Source organism: Narcine bancroftii, chromosome 7 (assembly GCF_036971445.1).
Source record: "Narcine bancroftii isolate sNarBan1 chromosome 7, sNarBan1.hap1, whole genome shotgun sequence".
In the NCBI taxonomy this organism is placed as follows: domain Eukaryota; kingdom Metazoa; phylum Chordata; class Chondrichthyes; order Torpediniformes; family Narcinidae; genus Narcine; species Narcine bancroftii.
This window is the reverse complement of record NC_091475.1, coordinates 176,133,035-176,154,469: the sequence shown is the minus strand read 5'-3', so window position 1 is coordinate 176,154,469 and position 21,435 is coordinate 176,133,035. Positions and strand designations below refer to the sequence as shown.

Below are 21,435 nucleotides of genomic sequence, written 5' to 3'. Positions count from 1 at the left end.
TGTTTTTTTTTATTCTGAGAGCAGTAATTGTTTAGAAATACACTATGCTAAAGACTGGCAGTCACATGATAAAAATTAAATATTGTTAAACAGGAAAACCTGCAGATGCTGTGTGATTGTAATTAGAACACAAAAGTGCTGGAGACACTCAGCACATCAGATAGTGTTCCTCGGAAGCAAAGTCATGAGACTGAATAAAAAAGGGGGGAGGAGGAGGAGGAAAGAAGGGGCCAGGAGAGGAGTTCAGGCCAACATGCAAGAGGTCATATGTCTGTGGGAGGGCAGAAGAGAAAAAAACTAATATCTTTGGGGAAGGAAGGGGGTGGGGAGCTGGAAGAAAGGAGATAGAGGGATAGGGACTGAAAGAGAGAGAGAGAGAGAGAGACAGGTGCAGGGCCCAACAGAAACTGGAGGTCAACATTAATGCCATCTAGTTGAAGATTAAGTATTGTTCCTCCAATTTGGCAGTGCATAAGACCATAGACAGACTTGATGGTGTGGGAATGGGGTGTGCATTTTACATGGTTGGGCAATGGGAAATCCGTTATCACAGATGACAGAGTGAAGGTGCTTCCAGTCTATGTCCAGTCTCACCGACATAGAGGAGACCACAACAGGAGCACTGCATGACTGTTTTTTTCATTAACAATTAAATATTAATTGCCTCCAAGTTAGAAAAGCAAAATCTTTTACATCCTAGGTAGCAGCAAGAGAGATGATCAGACACCATCCGTATGCAAATACAAACTCTTTTCCCAAATGCTCCTTACCTAACCTGCTAAATATGGAATGATGTTTTGGTGTTGGGTATAAATGGCAACTATTTCACCTGTTGTTCTTCTTTTCAAATATATTCATCATGATAACATAGGTATTTGATGTAGCATCAAACAGACAGAAAGGCCAATAGCAAGTCATCCGAATATTCTGAAATACATACCGGTTCTGTTCCATAAAATTCAGGTCTGACAAGTTCATCACTTTCATAATTGTCAACATCCCACTCGTACACCAGTTCTGCATTCCTCCTCTTCCACAATTCCAGAAATACTGTTCCTGCAAATAGAACCACGGAAGAGATATGTGACTTGGTCACTGACAACAAACCCATGTGCAGCTCCCAATAAAGGGAGATGAAGACAACTGACAGCCAATACTCATACACATATTTAGGATGAGGAACCAAAGATAAATTTCATTGAAAGTAACCTGTCAGGATACATCACTGCTCCACCCAAGACCACAAGAAACTACAGAGAGTGGTGGGTGCAGCTCAGAACATCACACAAATCCCTCTCTCTCTTCAATCTATTCCATCTACACTTCTCTCTTCTATCAATTCCATCTACACTTCCCACTGCCTTGAAATAATAACCAACGTATGAAAAGTCTCACATCAGCCTGACCACACTCTCTTCTCCCCACTTTCCACCGGGAAGAAGATCCCTGAGTGAGCCAGATTCAAGGACTTTTTCTTTCCTGCACTGTCAGGCTCCTGAATGAACTTCACATTCATTAAATAATTTTGATCTTGCTCAATTCTAATTGATCTCTCTACAGTAGAAGTCCAAAAATCTGGACCACCGGAGAATTTGAACTTTTTGAAAAGGGAAAAAAACTTTTTTAAATTTAGCGGGCTTTTGTGCATGTGTAAGTGCCACAGATGCACAGCGGCAACAAGTGATCACACGGTGTTGATTTTATTTTTTTTTAAACTGTTCATTTTTATAAATGAAGCATGCTGTATTGCATTTGCTAATGAATAAACTATCAAACTTAACCTGTTCATCTCTTCTTTATTCCTTCTTAAATATGAATTTTAAAAATACTGCCCAAGAATCCAAAAATCTGGACCATCCCAACCCCCAGCTGTCCAGATTTTCAGACTTCTATATAACTCTACACTCAGTTAACTTGCTGGAGAGTGCACAAAATGTATCTTTTCACTGGACCTCAGTACATGTGACAATGAACTTGGTCTGAACTGAACTGAAATTCCTCCTTCCAAATGTTTTTAATTATCCAGGTTGGGATTTTGGAAGGTTGGAATTCACCAGGCCTATCTGTGCAGCAATACGATACAAATATTCAAGCTCACAATTTTCCACACAGTTCCCTTTAATCTCTGTATGGTCATCAGTGGAAGGTGAATAATGGTGCACTGCTTTGCTCTTCAGTACAGAAACCTCATGTAGTGTACAAATGTTCCTCATAAAGTCAAAGTCGCCCTCAGAACTCTTGCCTCAGATTCTTGCAGGTTGGCTCTTCAGGGAAAGTATTATAAATTATTCTTCAATATTCACTGTGGCATTGCATGAGAAAATAACAAATTTCATTTCAACAATGCTGACGATTCTTTACAATTATTTTTTAAACAGGCTGAGAGACAAATATTAGAAGGAATTAATGGAGAGGTGGAGTTAGATTTTGGTCATGTTAATTATTTGACATACTTTCAGAAAGAATCTGAAAAAAGAAAATTTTATTTTAAATTTAGCCAATGTACCACTATTAATGCCCTGAATATGAGAATGTGATTTATCCTCATGAACACTCTCCTTTTGGAATTGCAGAAAACAGTACTGGAGGCATTGAATGTCCTAACTCTATGACGTGCAAATGTTGAAATAAACTTTCCTTCCATTGTGATTGTATTCATTTCAATGCTACATTTCATTTTTTTTGAAGTTTCTTACCCCATAGACAAATGATAAGTCCAAATATTGGAGTAGCACAGTTATCAAAAGAAGAGTTGAACACACTGTAGAAATCATCTGGCAGAATCCTGAAAGGAAAGCTAAATTAGTGATAGAAGCAAAACCACCAATAGCCATTTGGATACCTGAACTGATAACTTTGTATTTATTTCATGTTGACCTCGTATTGGAGATAAACTAACCATGAGTGAAAGAGACAAATTACTTCCTTCGCCATTGACCAGCAAGTTGATTTTTTCCAGCTGAAGACTTTGTACAATTTTGTTATAGTCTTCAACATCCACCTGAAAATGGTAAATTATCCCCTCCCATCTCAAGTCTGACCATTTGGGACCCCATTAGACAAACACGATAGAAGTACTAATAACAGTTGTACTCAATGCTGCCAATAACATATTGCTTCAGGCAACATTTTGGCATCTCTAATGGAGGTGAAGTGAAGATATAAATATGCCAGTCAGGGATTTACATTTGTTTCACGGAACTGCTCTGAAATACAGCAAAACGAAACAGATTTTCAGGTCCTTCTACAAGCAGTAGTCTGCAGATACACTACAGGCTTATAAGCAAGTAATCTCAAATGCAACATGATCACTTGGACCATATGTGTTCAGAACCAGAGGAAGAGAAGGATTTAGGGACTATAAAGCACATTCCTGAACATATAAAGCACGTTCCTGAACATACAAAGCACGTTCCTGAACATATAAAGCACGTTCCTGAACATATAAAGCACGTTCCTGAACATACAAAGCATGTTCCTGAACATATAAAGCACGTTCTTGAACATATAAAGCACGTTCCTGAACATATAAAGCACGTTCCTGAACATACAAAGCACATTCCTGAACATTCAGGAGTTGCAAGGATATTGTAAATAAAATAAAGCATTAGGACAAATATTTAGGATAGAAAGTTAAAAGTTTTACAATCCTTTCTCTGTGCAACGTTTAACCTGGCCACATCAGTAGCACTTTTGGTCATTTTCTACGATGACAACTGGAAATGGTAGAAAAGCTTTAATTAATATCCAGTCTAAAAGGCCATTTTAAAAATAATAGAACAAATTTGAAAACTGATGCATTACACTCTGGAAGGGTGAACTGTAGTATTTACTAAAATGGACTCTATGCTTCATTGATTCCTTGAAGTGGACGATAAGGAGGAATATTAGATTTCAGTAGAATTTATGAAATTGAGACACCAATTGACACTGGTGTCTGAAGATTGATGATCTCTGAATTTAGTGAAAAAGAGTATAAATAACTTTTCCTCAAATGGGAGCTAAACAATGTCATGCAATTCGGTGATCCTTAAAATATGGAATCAAGATGGTTTCATTGGGTATGCAGTCTGGGCACTCACACGCTTGGACAAGAATTTGAAAAGTGGCTTCTCCAAAGATATTTTTGAAAATCTATTTCTTTTGCCTAAAAACCAGCTGTTTGGATTTGCACACGGAAGTCCCAGGCTGAGAACATAAGAGGTAGGAGCAGGTGTAGCCATCTGGCCCATCGACCTGCTCCGTGTGATAGTATGGGATCCTATCACCACTGTATATATTTGCATATAGCGCTAATGATTGGCTGAGAGCTGTAGCCACACCTACTGGCAGGTCATAAAGGGCTGCACCTAACCAGACCCAGGCCAGTCTGGACTGGCCTAGTTAAAATATATGGCAGAATATGTTAAGCCAGGTTTTCATGTCTGGTCACCAGTAACCTGGAGAACGCTGTACATTTTCTTCTCATTTGGGAGATTTGACTCCAGATTATATGGAGGAGAACAAAAAAAAAGGTATCTTAATGGTTGATTACATAGCATCATGTCAGGCTGGATGGTCTTCAAGGAGATTTGGCTGATACCTATTCCATTCATGCTGTTCATTCATAAACTCTGATTGGCAAGAATTTTTTTGGGTGCGAAGAATACATGATATCATAATGAAGATTATATTAATTAAATCAGGTCATCTTCCTTTACAGATGATGGGAAAAGTGCGCAGTTTTCGTTAAACAGTTCAAAAAATTTTGGAACAGCCATTAACACCTCATTTATCTGATCTAGAACTTCATACTTACTGAAAAGTATAATTACTATGGATCTCAATAGCACAAGTTCTGTTCATTATTTGCTCAATATTCTTCTTCCTTCCAGGAATATTGTCACATATGGTCCTGAATAAAAGGAATACAGGACTTGTTATGTTCCAGGTGCAAATATCAAGGTGGTCTGAAGAGATCTCGACAAGGTTTTTTAAAAATTTGATCAGGGATACAGGTTTGAGCTGATCATTCCCACAGTTCAACCATGACCATGTGCACACCATTTATCCATCCTAGCTCCTCACATCTTGGCAAACTGGACAGAATTTCAACTTGTTTAAGTAACTTGGGGTCAAAATCTGATTGATAAAGCAGAAAGGAAACTGTAGGACCATACATGTTCTGAGCCCGGTATCAGGACACCGAGAAATCTGTAATCAGTTCTTTCCTAGTACCCATGAACATCTTCCAGAATCTGATCTCCAGGACAGAGTCCTGAGTTCATTGACTATCACTCCTGCTAGTTTCCCTTCCACTTGTTGACGATAAGTAACATATGGAAGGAGTCCAGACTTTCTCCAGCTCATTGAGGTTGTTTTTAAAAAGGCTTATACTAATGCCTGCATCTTTGCTCTTTGCGAAGGGGGGAGCTGGGTACAGCACTCTCCACACAATGGGAAATGGGCTGTCAACCATACTGAGATAATAGGTGACAGATCCAGCATTGCCCCCTTGAATAGCTTACAAGCTATTGAAAAGAATCTGGCATATCCAGCATTGTTTAAAAGTGACGGAGACCAGCTGTCTGGTCCCTACCCTCTTGTTCTGCTGTGCACCTGCCAACAGTTGTTGCATAGAGTTAAAAATAAACAGGGACTTAAAAATATAACAGCCAAATTCAAAGTTAGCATTTCAAACCATAAATATAATGAAACAATATCCAAATTGGGCAAAATAAAACATTTATAATTGTCTTAATAGTTTGCATAAAATTCCTCTTACATTACACAAGATTCAGAAGCAAGGCATAAAAAGCATTTGAAATATGACTGAACAGTTACCGGATTTGATTCACTGCCTTCTCTGCAATGACTGGGACCATGCTTGGAGTTGAACAGACCATGCTACAATTATATTTATTCAAGAATGTGTTAATGTTACTGATGGCATTGTTGCAGGAAACACTGAATGGAAAAAAGATAAAGTATAAAATATCCATCAATTCAGAGGATTAAGTATTAACATTGAACTTAATTTAAACTTCACTCTTTTTCTCAGTGCAGTGGTGGTATACGGTTAAAGAAATTCATTTACTATCCAGGAAATGAGTTAACAGAAGTTAGAACAAAGGTCTGCTGGTGTTGCCCTAAACACATATGGTTCTTTCTCCATGCTCGTTACAATAGGTGCTTTCAAGCTGCCTTGCAAAATGGGGTTAACCGGGCAATTTGCCTGGTTAGTACCCCACTCACAAGGCAGCTTAAAAGGATCCGACCAGTCAGCGGGCTCCAAAATCAAGCGGGTCCCTGCCCCTACCTTGGAGGCGGTCAGGGAACCCAGTTAAATTTACCTAGATCACAATCCACCGGCAGCTTGAAAATAAAAATGGCTGACCCAGTTAATCCTGGTGTCACAGGGAAATCCCGGCTGAAGTGCATGCCGTGATCGGGGGAGAAAGGGGTCGCTGCCACAGTGGGGAAGGACCACAATTGGGGGAAGTGAGGTCGCTGACATGGGGGGAGAGGTCATTGCTGCGGGAGGGGGGGCAGTGCCACGATCGGTGGGGGTGACGGGGTCGGCTGCCATGAAATGGGGGGAAGAGGAGCGAGGTTGGAGGGTGACTGATGGTTGGTCGGTGGGGAGGGTGGGGGAGACTTACCGATAGTATGTGCTGCGCCACTTACTCCATCATCGCTGGGTTGGCGATTTAATGGGTCTATCCCCCTGCAGCTTAAAAGGTGCTGGAAGTACGTGTCTGGAAGCACGTGTTTGGAATCACGTGTCTGGGCACATTGAAAATCAGATGCAAAACACAACCTACTGGAGGAACTCAGTGGGCCAGGTACTATCAGTTGGAGAAAAATAACGGTCAACATTTTGAGCTGAAGACCTTTACTCAGACTGGAGAAGTGTAGAAGCCAGTGTGATGAGGACAGGATGGGAAGGCTGGGGCAAGAACCTAGTGTGGGATCGGAAAAGCAGGTGGAGGTGAAACATGGAAGGAAGATGCAAAGGATTGGTAGATGTCAGACAAAGGGAGAGAGGCAAGAAAAAAACAAAGGGGTCAAGTGGAGGTCACACAGGATGGAGTAGGTGGTAAGAAGATAAAGGAGGTCGATGGAAGTGGGGGTAAGAGCGGAAGCTCAAGAAACTAAGGAAATGTGACAACCCCTTCCAGCTTTCCCTCCAAATAGAATAGGGGTATGGATCCTCTAGTCCTCGCCTTTCATTCCGCCAGCTGCATTCACCACATCATCCTCCACCATTTCTTCAACTCAACCCCACCCCTTTGCATATAGACCATTCTGTGATTCTTTTGACTGTTCATCCCTCCCCACCTACCACTCCATACACCGGTACATTCCCCTGCAACTGCCAAAAGTGTAATACCTGCTCGCATACCTTCTCCTAAACAGCCCTTCCATGTGATACAAAGATTCACATGCACTTCATTTAAAGCATTTGGTGCTCCAGATGAAGCCTCCCCTACATCAGTGAGACCAAACACAGACTTGGGGACTGTTTCAGAGTGTAACTATGCTCCATCCACAATGACCATCCCAAGCTAGCAATGCATGCCACTTCAACTCCCCTTCCCATTTCCACACTGCGCTGTCTGCCCAGGATTTTCTCCACTGCCAAAACGAAGTCCAACATAAACTAGTGGAACAGCACCTCATATTCTGCCTGTGCAGTTTACAGCAAAAGGGTATGAACATAGAATTTTCCAATTTTAGGTCCCATTCTGTTTCCCTTCTGGTCTTCCTTATTCCCACTCTTTTTTATCCACTTCCCCATTCACACCCACCATCCTTTTGTTCCATCTCTCTCCAAATCAATTTCCCCAATGGAGTCTTTTTAGACATTTTAGACATACTGCACAGTAACAGGCCTGTCCCAAATATACCAATGAACCTGCAACCCCCGTATGTTTCTGAAGGATGGAAGGATACCCAGAGGAAACCCATGGAGATATGTGGAGAGCATATAAACTTTTCACAGTCAGTGCTGGATTCAAACCTGGGTAGCTAACACTGAAATAGTGTTGCACTAACCACTATGCTCACTATGCCCCCCAACCACTGTGCTAGGGGTCTCTAACTGGGACTATTCAAGGGGTCTAAAAATGCCAGGGGATCGATAAATACCGAGGGGTCGATTGAACTTTTGGGGTCGAAAGAATTGTGGAGCCCAAGGTCCCCGCTCCTGCCCAGGAGCCCAAGGTGACTTCTTCGATGCAGACGGCACCGCACCTGATGTTGAGAATGGAGTCGCTGTCGCTGAAGACTTGGACCCAGCTCCATTTGACATCTCCCCGGCCAGAAGCGAAGGCTTTTTTAAAAACTGTTATTGCAACCATTCTTTTGCTTAATTTACAGATTTGTTACTTGGCGATTGGGTGTTGTGACAAAGTTTGGGTTGTTGCTGGGAGGCCCGGGCACCACGCATAAGGTATGCAGTTTCCCTCATAACGCATATGGAAAGTGCACATCTATTTAACCATTTATTTATTGTACATGCCTGGGGGTCCATGAGGGCTCAAGGATTCCATGAAGGGGTCTATAGTCTTAAACGTTTGGGGACCCCTGTGCTATGCTGATCATGCCACTCATTCTTCTTCTCATTTTTCCCCCCACCACCATCCTCACCTTTATGACTCAGATTCCAGCATGGCACCCTACGTTTTCTAATCGCGCTCTCTGCCCTGCAGGACTCATCTTCCTCCACCTGACACCTGCTTTTCTCGGCCCTCTCTCCTCTTGTCTGGCTACTGCCAATATATTGCCTCTGTGCATCATGTTTCACCGATCCCACATTGGCCCCTGACCAAGCCCTCCCATCCTGACCATTCTATATTGGCTTCTCCTACATTTCTCCAGTTTCAATGAATGGTTTTGGCTCAAAGCCTCAACTATATTTTTTCTCCCACTGACGCTGCTTCAGCTATTGAGTTCCTCCAGCAGAGTTTACCTCCTCAAATTTGGATTTATAAAATGCAGCCACTTCCTCTTAAAAAGGGAGGATACATGAAAAACATTGATCATCTAAAGACCATACTATACCATACCCTGTTCTACACTGGAGACCCAAGTAATGGACAAGAGGGATATAATATGGTGACTGAACTAAGGAGGCAAAACTTGGAGGGGCACAATAATGCAGACTTTTCGACTGAAAATACCATCAATTCTTAGCACTTGTGTTTACACATAAATTCTTTTAGAAATTGAAATGGAAAAAAGCTACCTGTGATAAAGGCCATAACCGAAAACGGCCAAACCAAAGAGCGAAGGAGGAATTAAGCTAAGTAAAAGAAGTTCCATCACAGCAAAATAAAATGCAATTTTTTCACCAAAATAGTTTCTTATTTTCCATAATGGTTGCAATCTGTAAGTCTTGGCCCATAGTTTATTAAGATCCGTCCAACTGTTGTGAAAGCCTGCAGAAAGTTAACAAAATTACTCTTAATAAAAGCTTTTAATAAATGTAAATTGTTGTTACAGCCATTAAAACAAAAGCAATTTTGATTTGTTCAATAAAAATTAAAGTAAGTTTACATTCAGAGCCTACATTCGGCATTCTCTTGGAAAAAATATCTATAAAATTAATCAGGTAGTCAGGTCGTGGGAGTCAAATTTGTTTTTGTTTATGCTACATGAGCAATGGTCTGGAAGTTTTGCAATAAACTCCATTTTTTTTACATTTGGCACAGTGAATAGCTACATATGCAAGTGTATTGAGAATGACATGGTGATCAAATGCTACACAGCCAGGGCATATTAAAAACCCATGGCTAGATGCGGAGGTTCGTGCATCACTCAGAGTTTGAGACACTGCTTTCACGATAAGAGAAAAGATGGCATTAAGATGCACAAGGGCTGAACTCTCTCATGCCATCAGGAAGGCAAAGCATGGGTACGCACGGAGAATCCATAGACACCTGTGTGGCACTGAAACATGAGGCACATGTAGCGAGGTATTTAAATAATTACTGACTATAAGTCCACCTGTGGGTCAGCGGCAATGATGACAAGTTGAATACATTCTATGCACAATTTGGTAAGAATTAAATAGCTGAATATCTGCAGCTGAGATGAGGAAAATCCTATTTAGGGTGAACCCACACAAGCAGCAGGACCAGATCACACCTAGGTGGGTGCTGAAGGTCTGTACAGCCCAGCTGTCAGTCAGTCAGCATAAGGGGGATGGATCTCGATCCCAGGAGGAGAGTGAGAGCATCAGGATCACCCACGTGGCGGTGCGCCAACAAAAAGTTCAGAAGAGTTTGTCTGGGTGGTGTTTGGGGAGATGAAAATGCAGAGAATAAAAAAAAGTCAACTCCATTGTGTGTTGAAAGAAACGAGTGAGTGAATTCTTTAATTGTATGTAAATGGGTAAATCGGTGCTGCAACACTATCTGTGCCTCCCAAAAATCCTCCCAAACATTTTTATATATGTATATTTTGATTGTTTATGTGTCATTATGCACTGTGTATTGTTTGTTTTTATGTGTGCACCATGGTCTGGAGAAGTGCTGTTTGGACAGGTTGTATAAAACAAAGGACTCTACATCACCTTTGTTGACCTCACCAAAGCCTTCGACACCGTGAGCAGGAAAGGGCTTTGGCAAATACTAGAGCGCATCGGATGTCCCCCAAAGTTCCTCAACATGATTATCCAACTGCACGAAAACCAACAAGGTCGGGTCAGATACAGCAATGAGCCCTCTGAACCCTTCTCCATTAACAATGGCGTGAAGCAAGGCTGTGTTCTCGCACCAACCCTCTTTTCAATCTTCTTCAGCATGATGCTGAACCAAGCCATGAAAGACCCCAACAATGAAGATGCTGTTTACATCCGGTACCGCACGGATGGCAGTCTCTTCAATCTGAGGCGCCTGCAAGCTCACACCAAGACACAAGAGAAACTTGTCCGTGAACTACTCTTTGCAGACGATGCCGCTTTAGTTGCCCATTCAGAGCCAGCTCTTCAGCGCTTGACGTCCTGCTTTGTGGAAACTGCCAAAATGTTTGGCCTGGAAGTCAGCCTGAAGAAAACTGAGGTCCTCCATCAGCCAGCTCCCCACCATGACTACCAGCCCCCCCACATCTCCATCGGGCACACAAAACTCAAAACGGTCAACCAGTTTACCTATCTCGGCTGCACCATTTCATCAGATGCAAGGATCGACAATGAGATAGACAACAGACTCGCCAAGGCAAATAGCGCCTTTGGAAGACTACACAAAAGAGTCTGGAAAAACAACCAACTGAAAAAACTCACAAAGATAAGTATATACAGAGCCGTTGTCATACCCACACTCCTGTTCGGCTCCGAATCATGGGTCCTCTACCGGCATCACCTACGGCTCCTAGAACGCTTCCACCAGCGTTGTCTCCGCTCCATCCTCAACATCCATTGGAGCGCTTTCATCCCTAACGTCGAAGTACTCGAGATGGCAGAGGTCAACAGCATCGAGTCCACGCTGCTGAAGATCCAGCTGCGCTGGGTGAGTCACGTCTCCAGAATGGAGGACCATCGCCTTCCCAAGATTGTGTTATATGGCGAGCTCTCCACTGGCCACCGTGACAGAGGTGCACCAAAGAAAAGGTACAAGGACTGCCTAAAGAAATCTCTTGGTGCTTGCCACATTGACCACCGCCAGTGGGCTGATATCGCCTCAAACCGTGCATCTTGGCGCCTCACAATTTGGCGGGCAGCAACCTCCTTTGAAGAAGACCGCAGAGCCCACCTCACTGACAAAAGGCAAAGGAGGAAAAACCTAACACCCAACCCCAACCAACCAATTTTCCCCTGCAGCCGCTGCAACCGTGTCTGCCTGTCCCGCATCGGACTGGTCAGCCACAAATGAGCCTGCAGCTGACGTGGACTTTTACCCCCTCCATAAATCTTCGTCCGCGAAGCCAAGCCAAAGAAAAAAAAAAGAAAAAAAAAAAGAAAAAATATGTACAATCAAATGATAAACTTGAACTTGACATTTCTACAGGGGCATTGTGGAAACTACATTGACTGGTTGCATCGCAACCCGGCTTGGGAATTTGAGTGCCTACGAACACAGAAAGCTGCAGAATGTCGCAAACATCGCCAGGTTCATAATACTCTCCATCCACTGAATGCACTTATGTGTGCCGCTGCCTCAAGGAGGTAGCCAACATTATAAAGGACCTCCATTATGATGGTCACAGCCTCTTCTCACTGTTATCTTCTGGCCTGAAGTCCATCATCTCTAGATTCAAGAAAAGTTTCTTTACAATGGCTTTCGTTATCTTGAACCTCCCCTTGCTGCACTAATGATAAACTACAAAAAAGTCTGTCTCCACTATTGTCGTACTACTTTCTTTTTTTGCCATCAGTAACTATGAATATTCATTATTTATCTTTTGGATTTATTATCTCTTTTAATTTAATGACTACTAATGTAATTGCTTTCTCCTCATGAAGAATCAACACAGGCGCTCCTCAAGGATGCATGCTTAGCCCACTGCTCTACTCTCTCTACAACCATGACCGCACGTCTAGGCACAATTCAAATGCCATCTACAAATATGCTGATGACACCACGGTCACCAGCAGAATCACAGATGGCAATGAGGAAGCCTACAGGAGTGAGATCGATCAGCTGGTTGAATGGTGTCACAACAACCTTGCACTCAAAACTAAGAAACTGACTGTGGACTTCAGGAAGGGGAAATCAGGAGAATACAAACCAGTCCTCATCACTGGAAAGAGTTAAGAACATCTCTGAAGATCTATCCTGGAGCCTCATGAAGAAGGCTCACCAGCGATTATACTTTGTGAGCAGTTGGAGGTGATTTGGTCTGTCACCAAAGACTTTTGCTAAATTTCTAAAGGTGCAATGTGGAGAGCATTCTGACTGGTTGCATCACTGTTTGGTATGGGGGTACCAGTGCTCAGGACAGGAAATAATTCCAGAGCTGTGAACTTGGCCAGCACCATCATGGGCAATAACCTTCACTCCATTGAGGTCATCTACAAGAGGCAGTGTTTCAAGAAAGCAGCCTCTATCCTCAAGGACCCTCACCATCCAGGCCATGTCCTCTTCACACTGCTACCATCGGGTAAAAAAGTACAGGAGCCTAAAGACAAGCACTCAGGGACACAAGGACAGCTTCTTCCCCTCTGTAATCAGATTTCAAAATGGGCCATGAAGCTCAGACATGACCTTGCTATCTCTACCCTTTCACTAATTCATTTATTTTTTTTAATGTAATTGAAGCAATTTTGCATCTGTAATGCTGCCACAAAACAACTAATTTTGTGGCATGTTCAAGTCTATAAATTCTGAATCTGAACTACCTGCTCTGCTGCAGCCAGTGAGAATTTCAATGAATAGTGTACATATATTGTACAATGTATATGACAATAAAACTCATTAATCATTCAATGAGAGAAGATCACAGGCCTGGTATTTGCAGGCAGTTCACACCTCCTCCTGTTGGGTTTCCAATGACCTTAAAATCAATTTGATACAGTTTGAAAGCCCTTTGAAGATATACATCCTCATTCAAAGGGCTTCAACCTGGAATACAAATTGGCTCCACCCCCAACTCTCTTCTTCCAATTCAAACCTAAAGTGGCTGCATTGAGGAAGATTTTTTTCAAAATTCTAACTTTTTTAATATACACTTAACTGAGATTCACAACATTCAAAATTAAAAATATATCGTGCGTGTCTGTATTAGATGTAGATGAGTCGAATCTCAACTTTTTAACCAGGATAAGAGTGGCACGCGGTATTGTAGTTTCAGTCGCTAGAACAGTAGCGCACAAGACAGGCCCTTCAGCCCACAGTGTCTGTGCCGAACACAATGCCACATTAAACCAATGATTTATATCCCTCCATTCCCAGCATACTCACGTGCCTATTTGGAAGTCTCTTAATTGTTTCTATCATGTTTATTTTCATCATCATCTCTGGCAGCCTGTTCTACATATCCACCACTTTGAGTAAAAAATGATTTGCCTTGAATATCTCCTTTAAACTTTCCTTTGAATGCAGGTCATCCAGTATTTGACAGTTTTAACCAGAGACATCCCATAATTTAAGTGGATGAAATGGAGAAGAGATGTGTAAAAAAACTGGTACATTCTAGTTAGTTTGAACTTAACAAGCTAGTGGATAGTCTGCATGCCATAAATGCAGATACTTGGGGTAAATTATGCAAGTATTAATGAGTTAATAACAACATTACAAAGAATGAAGCTTTCACTTAACAGTTCAGGAATTGTTGATAATGGCACCTCTATCTTGAGAGAGGCTAAAATAATAACTCACATTAACAACGTACATGGTTGGTGCCTACTAAAATCAGATAGAAGTTTATAAAATCATGATAGACATTGATGTGGGAGACAGAATCTTTTTTCTCAGCATAAAAGTGTCATGTATTGAATAACATTAATTTAAGATGAGGGCGGGGAGTTTAAAGATGGAGACAAACAAGAAAATTTGCAGATGCTGGGGTCAAGGGCAATGCATAAACATGCTGGAGAAACTCAACAGATCAAGCACCATCTGTAAGAAGTGAAGGATACCTGATGAAGTTACTACCTATGAAGGGTATGGGACCTGCTGGATTTCTCTAGCACATTTGTGTATTGTATGGGAGTTTAAAGATGTTATATGGGACAATTTTTAAAAAAAGTGTCATGGGTACCTGGAATAGGGTCTGAAATAATGATGGATGCAGATCCAATAGAGGTGTTTAAAGGGCTTTTAGATAGATATATGAAGGTATGGAGGGACATCTATCAGGGGCAGGCGGCAGAGTTTTAATATGATTTGACACAGACCCGTGGGATAAAAATCCGACAAAGCCATTTTGATCACTTGTTATAATAGAGCCTAAGTTATGATCAGCCCCTATAGAGTTTGTTTCCTGCTTCAAATGATAATAAGGGACCAGAACTGTGAAGGTTGAAGTCATTTACTATTGAAGTCAACATCTGAAATATCTGGGGCGTAACATGTTCTACCCTCACCGTGCAGAGATGCTCTAGGCTTCATTCCAAATTTACCTTCAGATCCTTCATGCAGAGTGAATGCAGATGTAAATGCTTTCTTCATCAGTAAGTATGGTAAACTGGGAATCTTTTTCCTTTCTCCACATTTCTCAAGATCTACTTAACAGAAAAGTACAAGCTGTTTTAACAAAAGAAATGTGAATGTGAACTCATAACAAGCCTGTCTGTGCAAGAGAAAATATTTGTCAGCATTGCTTTATAAACAATATAAAGTTAGTTCAGGATTACATGATTCCTTTCTGAAGTGCGCACTTAACCCTTTAAAAAGCGAGGTTTTGGGCTCGAAGCCTTACTCTAGAGGTATGGCCACAAATCCCAGACAGAAGTCTGAAGGATGTGCCAACCTTTAGATCATATGCTCTTTCAGGAGGCTTCACATGATTGAAAGGCAGCAGCTTGCCAACCTCCATTCCTCAACGTTCATTTATCATTTTGCTGCTTGTCAAACCCTTACTTAATGCATTAATCAATGGTGAAGACACCACAGAAAGAAATATCTGGCCTCCTCTTGCTGCTCTGGGTCACCCGACCCTCAACCCAACAGAAGCTACCCTAATGGGAAGGACTTCTCATGGCCCACTGGAGAAGCACTGCTCAACAACTCACTCGAGCTTTGGCAGCAGACAAAGCTCACTCCCAGCTTTGTTGATTTAAAAATTATATTATTTTGTAAAATGGAAATCTCTTTAAAAATCATCCTACAGTTAGAAATTATTACAAGATATTTAAAAGGGAAATAACCAACCCCCATTGAAATCAGTAGGCTGAAAAAAACCTGCAAATATCCATGGGTCGGCCAGCAACACAAACATTGGATATTGCAGGAAGATCAAGCTTTGCTGCAGTTCAACAAGTTGACAACATGCATGTTACTTGTCCGAGACTTGCTGGCATTCACCCGCCATTTCCAGATTTGTATACTAGTGTTTTGTGGAAGATGCTAGTTTTAGTGAATCCAGGAGCCACTTCAGTCAGGGCATCAAGTGAAGTAGTGCCTCACATTTACTCCATGGAGGTCTGTGTCCAAGATGGCAGCGCCTGTGCTGATCATCATACCACGAAGGGTTGCAGTCTTGGAGGGAGCCACAGACCAGCGCAGGGCACCAGAAATGGGGGGACCACCACCCCACCCCCAGCCCCCATTGAGAAGAAGCATGGAAGACAACCCTACAGGGAAAGTGACCACAGTAATGGACCAGCAAAGGGCTCAGTAGCAGAAAGATCCACACAGGCTGCAGGCTGCTGGACACTGTATTATGGGAATCAGGTGTTGGAACTGGGATTCAAAAGGTTCTGAGAGCAAGAAGTGCTCCAGAAGGGTCTCACCCGCTGAAGGGTTCCTGGCCATATCAGGGATTTGGGCCTGGAGCACGAACTGACAATGGATTCTTCAAGGGCCCATGCAGCTCCAGAGGCTGTGGGAGCACTGGAGGCAAATCTACGGACTCTCACCGACTCTGAAGGGACTCTCATTTGCTTCTCTTTCTCTTATTGTTAGGTATGCCAGGCAATGCTCATGGCAACACTTTTTTTGCCTTGAGGCAAACAAAAGTTGAGGTGCATCACATATATTACATTTTTAATAAATTGTTATGTGACAATAAAAGAAACTTTGAACCATGAACTAGTTCAGCTCCATGCACATTCAACTGCACAATGATGCATTTTGTAATTTTATCTAATGTGCAGTTGCCGTAACAAAGCAGAAAGTGACAGAAGAACCCAGCAAGTGAGGCAGGACAAACAGACAAGCTGCGTTTGGTTTCTTCAACGCAGAGGAGGACACATTGTGAAATTTGACAGCGTGCATTTAAATTAGAACATGAAACAGGGGTAGGTTTATTGGCCCTTGAAACCTGCTCCACCCTTCAATAAGACTGTGGTTGAACAATCGTGGTTTCAGTCACCAGATTGGAAAGACAAACAGTCAATGTTCTGATGCCTGGCTGCAGAGATGAAATGTTCACTGGTTTCTTTTCTGCAGATGTTGGTTGACCTGGTGAATTTTAGCAACATTTTGAGCTATTTTTCATCATTCAACCAGCAGCAGTTTTACTTTTTGATTCTCAACAACATTCTCACCACTCTCCACTTGCGTGAATAACTTACCTTCCTTACTACTCTGGATAAAGGGCTGCATTTCTCTTTCGTCATTCAGTTTTGCTGAAACAAACAAGTAACATAATTATAAGGATGATAACAGAATACCAGTTTACTTACTGTCATGCCTGAATATTACAACCAATTATCCTGGCATGGCTAATCTGTCAAGTGCAAATGCAATAATAATAAAAAATACAAAACAAAAATATTAAAACTTAAATTAAATGATCCTGAAAGTTACCTTTAACTTTGTGGCTTTCAATGTGTATATGAATGTCATTTAGAATATGATTAACCTACAAAATAAACAGGATGTGATGTAATTAATCTTCACAAAGAAAACATTATCATTAAAGAAAATATATTATTTTATTATAGTTATATTGCAATTCTTTGAAACACTGCCAGGGGGACTTCCAGTTGGCTGGGACTTCCAGTTGGCTGGGACTTCCAGTTGGCTGGGACTTCCAGTTGGCTGTGACATGAAGTAGCTGCTTCAGTCACTTGCTCCTGCGTAATCAATATTCTTTTATTCCCCTGCTTTTCTTTCAAATTTTCAGAATGTGTCAGATTTCATATTTATATTTTTTACTTATGTTAAAATGGATACAAGGAGCACCAAGGCTGGAAAAAACAGAAAGAAATAAAGAACACCGGCTAGCCCACCTTCTGAGAATTTCTCCGAAGCACTTGCCCAGATTAAACAGATGAATACTGAAGAATTCAAGGCACTGCATGCTAAGTTCAAGAAACTGGAAGATAAGCTTGAGCAAGTTTGCCACTTTATTGAAAAAGAAGGTGACCCTCTATCTTCTGTAGAATGTACTTTGTATGATTTAAGTGACTGGGTTCGGTACTTGGTAGATCCTACCTCAGCATTAAGTAACAATAATGTGAAGTTCACGGCAAAAGTCACAGACTTGGAAAGTTGAAGCAGACGTCAAAATCAGCTCATCTTGGGCTTAGCTGAAGACACTAAGACTAAGCAACTTACTAATTTTTTTTCCAGATTTGTTTGTATCAGTCTTTGGAAAGAAAATGACAGAGCACCGCTCACTGCTGCCAAATCCCAAATCTGGTTATATGTTTTCACTGATATCAAACAAAGGAACTTTTGATCCATGAAGCTTGACAGTAAGGAAAACTTCTGTGTTGTGGCCAGCAACTTAGAAGAGTTGAAGATTACTGTTCAGAAAACATGAGTCACCAAGCTGTCTACAGAGAAGTCATGTCGGAGTTATACACTCTTGAGTTTAAGCCTTCCCAGCACATCTTTGTATCATTCTTCCCAACGGGTACAAGTAGCAGCTTAGTAAAATGGATGAGGCTCAGGAATACGTTATCAAGCAAGCTTCCACTCTGCACCCTGAGTGATGTTTCTTTGTTAATCAGATGACTCTGACTCATGATAACTTTACAGGTTTACTTATTTGTCCTATAGTATTTACAGTGAATTCATTGATTGCTTTATATTAGTTGGTTTAACACAGTGTGTCTGAGGATACTGACACACTCTGAGTGTATTTACGTAAAAACTTATTTCTCTCTATATATAATTTGCATACTGTGTCACTTATTTTTTTATTAATAAGTAGGATAATTAGATCTTTATTTTTTTTTCTAGATTGTTACTGGTAATTAACAAGTTCATCCTATTATATGTCATTCAAAATTTTATGAGAAGTCGTCAAATTGTACTTTTGTTATGCACTGTGCCTAAACATGACTTCTCCATTGATTTGAAATATTTTACTAGGGGATTGCTTACAAAAAGTTTTCATGAGCCACTAACAGGAAGATGTTTGTAGCAATTCTAGAGAAATTAATTAGCATGCTATTGGTCTATTTGGCAGCCTTTGGGAGTTGGGATTGGGAGGGAGGGGTGGCTTAGTGAATGTTTACTTTTGTTTTATGATGCTATGGAGTTATGATATTTTGGCCTTTTAATGCTCAACTTTCGCATCTGAAATTTCTGTTCTGAGAGTGCCATCTGCTAGCTGAATACTGTTTGTACCTTTTGAAGACTTAAACATGCATTTGTAAATTTAAATTTTTGAAATCGATTTTATCAATATTAACAATCTTTATCATTAGTGAATTAACATGGAAAACTCTATTAATTTTCTTAGTTGGAATGTAAAAGGCTTGAACCGTCCAGTAAAGCAGAGAAAGTGTCTTCGCATTTAAAACACTATAAAGCCACAGTTATATTCTTGCAGGAGACACATATTCATAGCAGTGATGTCTCATACCTGATGGTGCAAGGGGCAGCATTATCATTCTTCCTTTCAAGCTAAAACCAGGGAGGTTTCAATCCTTACTAATCAAAATATTACATTTACTAGGTATAATGTTGTTTCAGATACTAATGGTAGTTTTGTTATTGTTTTAGGGAAATTACATGGCAAAATGGTGGTTTTTGTTAACGTTTATGCTCCCAATGTAGATTATGTCGGGTTTTTTGAACATTTCTATTTTGCTGGATTTAAGTTTATATTCACTTATTTTAGGTGGGAATATTAATTGCTGGTTAGATCCTATTTTAGATTGTTCATCCACCAACACTGCCATATTAAGTAAATCTATCTTATTAATTCATTCTTTGAATCCAGTGCTGTCTGTAAGTTTTTTTAATCAGATTATGGCATTTCATATGTCTGGCACTTCTTTCATCCTACTAATAGAGAGTATTCTTTTTTTTCACATGTTCATCATACTTATTCACATATTGATTACTTTCTTATTGATAATTGATTAATCCCACTAACACATTCTTATAATATCTAATAATTCCCCTGTTACATTATCAGTGATAATTTTCCTTGAGTGAAAAGACACTCATGATTCAATTCAGTTTTACTCTCAATGACTTTGTTAAATTTATGGAAGAACAGATAGATTTCTTCTTTGATACTAGTGTTTCACTGGAGGTTTCCAGTTTAGTTGTATGGGATGCCTTGAAAGCTTTTCTTAGGGGATAAATTATTAATTTTACTGTTAATAAAATAAAGAAGACCAATAAAGAAAGAACTGAGTTAATTAACCAAATCAAACAAATAGATCAACAGTATGTTCAAACTAATAATCCAGAATTATATAAAAACAGACCAAACTTAAAACTAAATTTGATCTTCTCTCAATATATCCAGTTGAATGTCAACTTTTGAAGACTAAGAGTCAGTTTTACATTCATGGTGATAAATCTGGTAAATTCTTGGCAAACCAATTGAGAGGATTTGGAGCTAAATGATATGTTACAAAGATTCATAAAGATAATGGTAATATAACATCAGATCATTCTGAGATATATGATACATTTAGGAAATTTTACTCTCAACTTTATTCTTCTGAGAGTATAAAGGACAGTAGTTTGAGGTTTTTTAGAATGGTTAAATATTCCCATGATTCCTTTAGATAGTCAAACTAAAAGATTAGATGAACCTATCTTGCAGAAGGAAGTAATCACTGCTGTTTCTTTATTACAATCTTAGAAGTCCCTGGGACTCAATGGGTTTCCAGTAGGATTTTTAAAAAATCATTCTCCAAGTTGCTGTCACCTTATTTAGGTTTGGTGTTAGCAGATTTGTTTAAACAGGGTAAACTTCCAGAATCTTTCAAAAAAGCTGTATATTTTTATTAGTGAAGAAGGGTAAAGATATAACTGAATGTTGCTCATATTGATCTCTATTGAATGTTAATGTTAAAATTTTAGTGAAGGTTTTGGTCAATAGGATGGAAAATATTTTACCACTAATTATTTCTGAAGATCAAACAGTTTTATTAAAACCCAGTATTCCTATTTTAACATGTTGTTTATTGAACATTATTTATTTGCCTTCTGACATGGCTCCTGAATGTGTCCTTTCATTGGATACAGAAAAAGCATTCAATCGAGGAGAATGGTCATTTTTTAAAATGATTTTAGAAAAATTTAACTTTGGTTCTGATTTTATTACATGGATTAAATTACTGTACTCACGTCCAACCATTACAATTCTTACTAATTCACTTTTTGATTTGGCCTTTGAACTCTGAGAGTATATGGATATGGAGGAAGGGGATTTTTATGTAGATGATCTTTTACTTTTCATTTCGGACCCGGTTACCTCCCCATCCTTCTTGATGTCATCACTCTCAAAATGTAGTCAGTTTTCAGGTTATAAATTGAATCCGTACAAAAGTGAATTTTTTCCTTTAAATTCTTCTACATCAATGTACATTGGTTTTCTTTTTAACATTGTTAAAAACCAATTTACACATCTTGGTATTATAATTACAAAAAA

At 40.2% G+C, this 21,435-nt stretch overlaps 1 protein-coding gene and 1 long non-coding RNA gene across 3 annotated transcripts in view; one reads left to right on the top strand and one right to left on the bottom strand.

Moving 5' to 3' along the window:
* The window catches only part of LOC138739421 (anoctamin-7-like), a 49,579-nt gene that overhangs the window by 20,417 nt on the left and 7,727 nt on the right, over positions 1–21,435 (bottom strand). For both annotated transcript variants that reach the window (XM_069891414.1, XM_069891413.1), the window contains exons 3-10: positions 17,394–17,448; positions 17,159–17,212; positions 15,044–15,145; positions 9,230–9,422; positions 5,824–5,946; positions 4,799–4,894; positions 2,697–2,785; positions 941–1,056 (exon numbers count right to left, since the gene is read on the bottom strand). In XM_069891414.1, the coding sequence (XP_069747515.1) occupies positions 941–1,056; positions 2,697–2,785; positions 4,799–4,894; positions 5,824–5,946; positions 9,230–9,422; positions 15,044–15,145; positions 17,159–17,212; positions 17,394–17,448 (828 nt within the window). The remainder of the gene's footprint in view (positions 1–940; positions 1,057–2,696; positions 2,786–4,798; positions 4,895–5,823; positions 5,947–9,229; positions 9,423–15,043; positions 15,146–17,158; positions 17,213–17,393; positions 17,449–21,435) is intronic.
* Positions 4,354–9,319, top strand: LOC138739423 (uncharacterized). Its single transcript, XR_011342229.1, has 3 exons — positions 4,354–4,514; positions 8,362–8,434; positions 9,207–9,319. It is a non-coding gene; the product is annotated as an uncharacterized lncRNA (long non-coding RNA).